The 4,731-nt window shown below is 42.8% G+C and overlaps 1 protein-coding gene across 1 annotated transcript; it reads right to left on the reverse strand.

Annotated features, from left to right (window-relative positions):
• Positions 1-443: 443 nt before the first annotated feature.
• T265_15673 (hypothetical protein) lies at positions 444-3,779 on the reverse strand (the record flags this gene model as incomplete). The annotated part of the gene is given in 3 exon segments (XM_009178917.1): positions 444-476; positions 3,512-3,655; positions 3,660-3,779. Coding segments are annotated over 3 exon segments (297 nt in total), but the record flags the coding sequence as incomplete, so codon positions are not given.
• Positions 3,780-4,731: the final 952 nt, after the last annotated feature.

A 4,731-nucleotide genomic window follows, 5' to 3' on the forward strand; every position in this document is an offset into this window, starting at 1 on the left:
CGATTTATCTATGAATATAGTACACGAAAATGACGGCCTTTAGAGCAAAACATGTTAGGAAATATCTAAAAGGTACATAAAATCAGAGTAAGGGAGAACTGAAGAACAAAATACCCATCCCATTGGACGCATCTGAATTTTCACGTCTGAACAGGCGAACGTGTTCGCATTTGAGCGATGTGGTTGGTGTGCCCGACTCATCGAACGACGACCAATCAATCGCCAATCAATCCCTACAACCAGGACAGTTACTGGGTCATCGTTCGATCAGTCGGCACACCAATCACATCGTTCAAGTGTGAACACGTTCGCCTGTTCAGACGTGAAAATTCAGATGCGTCCAACGTGCGTTGGTGGAGTAGTGTTTCCAGGCTCGCCTCGCAGGTTAGATGTCCGGGTTTCAAATCCCGACACGGCCATTGGAAATGCATTGCTGATGAGCCTTAGTAAGAGCGCAACTCGAGTCCACTGCTTCCCTTTGGTGTGGACTCATCGGAATAATTACGCCTGAACAAGAGGACGACAGTTCGAACGAGTGTTGTGTGACAATTGAACGGTACTATCAAGCTAACTTGCAGTTCTTGATTGGATGTACTCTGAAAGTATTTATGCCTTTGCCTCATAAAGGACTTAATGAGCGACTATAGTCAGACGTTTGCCGCTAAACGTAAATCCCCCTGGATAAATACTGTAACTTTGGCAAAATTAACAGCTTTGTCAACTACACTTTACTGATTCACTTATGGTCTTATTGCAGACCTTCCTCTAGGTTAATTAGCGCATGCTTGTACTGTGCAACCATGAACAGTAGAAAATGAAACTGGTCGTAACAGACCCATCTGAAGTTCTTACCCGCCAAGTCCAGAAATATCTACTTGCGTTCCTCAGTTATTTTCAGTCCATCCAACTAAACTACGTGACTTATCCGTCGTCCATCCATTATATTCGCAATCGAGTAAAAGGCCTGGTATGCATAACTTTTGGGAGGACAGGCTGATGCGTTAGTGATGCTCTACAACAAACGAAAGACTGCTGAATCACTGAGGAACGTTCAGGTCAAACGCAAAGTGATAAGTGAAACCACCAGGGCCGGAATGCCTTAGCAACAAAATAATGATGCTTTACAAACAAGACCAAACGTGGGAGGAGAAATGAAGAAAACCGGTACGATGATATTCATCCACATTGCCCTCCTCATGATTGCGAGCACAGTCTGCGAATGATTCTCACTATCCCACACGAACTGAACTGCCTATCGCAATACGTGGATGAGAGCTGGTTTGTCAATTCTCATAAGTCATGTCTGCATTCAGATGCTGGTCTGCATAAAACAAGATAGCAGCAAACAGCACGTGTATCGCTGTTTCATCATTGAATAAATGGAGGGCGTCCAAAATCAATTGGATTCACTGAGCATCGGTTTCCCTAAAAAAAGCTTTTGGGGTATTACTATAGGTGTTTCAACTACTTTTGATTTTCGATCCTCCGATCTGAACGCTATCAGTATGGTTGCATTGGGAAAGTCACATCAAATCTCTTGAAGAAATCAACAGTCTCAATGGTATCTGTCGTATTTTCGACTAATCCAAGGTGATCTGCGCTGCGTGCAGTGATGAAGCCATACAAGAACTGCCCTTCATCCCACACTCATAAGTGGGTACTGAGGGGGAATCCGGCTCGAGACTCCACGCCCTGACTTTGCTGATGTGACCAACAAGGTTCCATAAATCTTCACTCAGTAAACAAGTCACGGACCCTACTGAGTACTCTGGATGAGTCGCGCGTCATTCTCACATAGTGGCGTGCATGTTGTGTCCCATAAGACGTTGCAACTGACCAAAGCCGTTGTAGAGTACCGTATCTCTCGTCTGTCATGTGCATCCGCTTTTCAAAACGTTCCCGTTTGAATAATGCATGATAGGATCAGCTTTCTGCCGCCTGCGCTTGTAACCTCTGCCAGGCATTTAAATTTTGGGCTGCAGCTATCAGTTACAACTTGAGTTTTTAATTGGATTTGATCGTGTTCCTTTCGTCACTCGCTGTTGTATTAACAGCTTTTTAAACAGTGTTTTGTTTATCTTCAGCGTGATAATGAGCGGGTGTCAGTTTGTGCTGAAGCTCTGATACCGTCAAATGAGGTGTTGCAACCTTGCGGCATTCCGATAAGTGGCTTCAAAAACTCCTAAGACGAGTCATCGAGTGCGAGATCTGCACTGGAAAAGATCAATAACCTGCTTCACCTCACTGGAGACATTTGCCCCGGACCATGTACGTATAAGATAAATCTTCCAGTTTGACACTTACAAAGCGGATGATCTTCTATTCCTGTGGAATTTTTTCTCATACGAGCTGACCAAGACCGAACCGATAAGAGTGCATTCAATTATGTGAATCTTCGTTGGAGATCAAATAGAAAAACTAGCTTTACACAGTGTTGTTCAAGCCTACCTAGCATCATCAGTGCTGACAAACCGGGAATTCTCATTCACTAAAGGTCTGTCATTGTGGTTAATATGTAGATCCTTCCGTGACTGTCTAGGCGCATATATTATGAAGGTCTCTGATGCATTCTTCATCTACTCACCTTTTGTTCACAAACCAGAGTGGGTGAGCCTGGACGCGGTTACTTTGAAGAACCAAGGTAAATATGTTCCATTTCGCTTTGTAGACTATTTAGGCTGAGAGAAAAAGTCAACGCCCATTACAGCTGACTGTGGTGCACCTCTTTTTGCAACTTACACAAAGTTCAGAATTGTAAAACCGTATTTCGACAAATTCGCAGTCTAGACGTCTATTGTTAGCTGTTTCAACAGGATATTGACGCCAAATTCACTCGGTAGCGATCATCACCATTTCCCCACTAGAACAGGTATGTGTACTAAACAATCGTAATTTGTTTTTCTCTTCTGCTTGCTTTAGAATGGTCACGCAGCAAACATTCCCGAAGAACCGGCGACTAGGTTTTTTAGCGGGTTGTCCACTTCATACACCTTCTTTTACGTACCTGCTTTTCAGGTCTCCACCGAAAATGAGGTATTGGCTGGCAGGTTTTTGCAGCCGGGAAAATATGTCAAATTACTAACCTTCCCCTGCAATGAATTCCTCAGTTTCCACGCTTAAACCCCAATGGGTCAACACATCCACACTTGTCTAGATTTTGTCATAGAACCCTTCAAGTTTCATCCTATCTTCCGGTGCCGAACAATTGAATTGTCTTCGCAAACGCCCCTAAATGACGTGTTTTTGTACATTGTGAATTACATAAACCCCACTGTGCCGTGTTTGCTTCGACTCGGGACTTCGACTTTGTCTTCTAGATGCGAAAATCTGTAGATAACGACCATACAGGACGGGTTTGCTTGAATTCTCCAGTCTTTTAGTATGGTACGGCCAACTCACAGTCTACATAATCGTAAGTAATTGTGCTTTCCTCCAAATCAGTTCAAAGCATCATGTGAAAATTTCCCAGTGGTGATGGGAACGGAAACATGAAGCGGCCTGTGTGCAGCACATTCAGTTGTAGAACATCATAACCGAGAGATTCAGTTAAGTCTCTCGTGAAAACCAAATTGATTGGCAAATTAGTGTATTTCTGGAAAACAGTCCAATTAGGGTTCACGTAGAACATAAGGTTGACGGAAATTCGGGGTTGCGCCTACCTGATGAGCCTCAAGAAGGGCAAAACCGGTCGTGGGCTGTCGAAGAGTTTTCAGTAATCTTTTGAGTAATTTCCTTTGTGGAAACAGTTTTCTTTCTTTCTCTTCCTCAGTTCTTGGGTGCTGCTTTTTTGTCACAGTTCATCTGAATAAAGGCTGGATAGGGGTCATAGCCTGACAGCCGCTCTTGTGTTTTAGAAGCTGATCACCTTAAATATCTCTTTCATTACAAGGTTTGAATGTAGTAGTGTCTTACCCTGTTCAGTTCTGTCGTAAATGTGCTATCTTCAAACTGCGAGGATTAGCACTTCAGTAACAAATCCTGGCATCCAGTTGTTAGTATAATTGTCTACCGCAGCTGAAGTATTATTACGTGTATAAGATCAACAGGTTTTGTTGTATTTTGTCATAGCTTAAAGTAATTCTCCGTTTTTCTGGCAAGGTTGCAACTGATCCAGTTGAACAATGATGTGATAGCTGAAGAAAGCAGGACTTCAATGCATTTTTTGTTGAACGTTCTGTAACCTGCTCAGGAAGTGACTGGTATTATTAGTCGTGGGTTCAGATCCAGAGATTATGTGTTTTACTTTCCTCCATAGGTTTTCTTTCGATTTCAGAGGTGGAGTTCTAGTATGTAGAATTATGGATCGAGGTGGGGCTTTTCCCTTGTGTGTACTTTTATGTCACTTTGGCTATGCGCAAAATTGCGCAATGTTAGTTTCGTCAGCTTTCATTCTTCATTATTTCCTGTTAGGTTTTTACGAACATCGCTTACAGCTTTGCGAGTGTCATGGTGTTCGATTGAGAAGTATTGAAACAGAATCATGAGCGACTGACAAACAGGTAGCGGTGTAATTTAGCACGTGCCTGACCTCCCCGATACAGTCCCGCTTCCTGCGTCACTGTCCACGTACATAAAAAAAGCCAAAGGATTCTAAGTGACGATTGAATCCAAATCATTCCCAAAATTTTTTAACGAGTATGCAATTATGCATTAATTGTGTTTCTCATCCGCTTCACTAAGCCTTCAGCAATCCGGTAATGTTAGCTTTAGAAAAATAGATGAATGGTTTGA

The sequence above is a fragment of the Opisthorchis viverrini genome (assembly GCF_000715545.1).
Source record: "Opisthorchis viverrini unplaced genomic scaffold opera_v5_717, whole genome shotgun sequence".
Lineage (NCBI taxonomy): Eukaryota > Metazoa > Platyhelminthes > Trematoda > Opisthorchiida > Opisthorchiidae > Opisthorchis > Opisthorchis viverrini.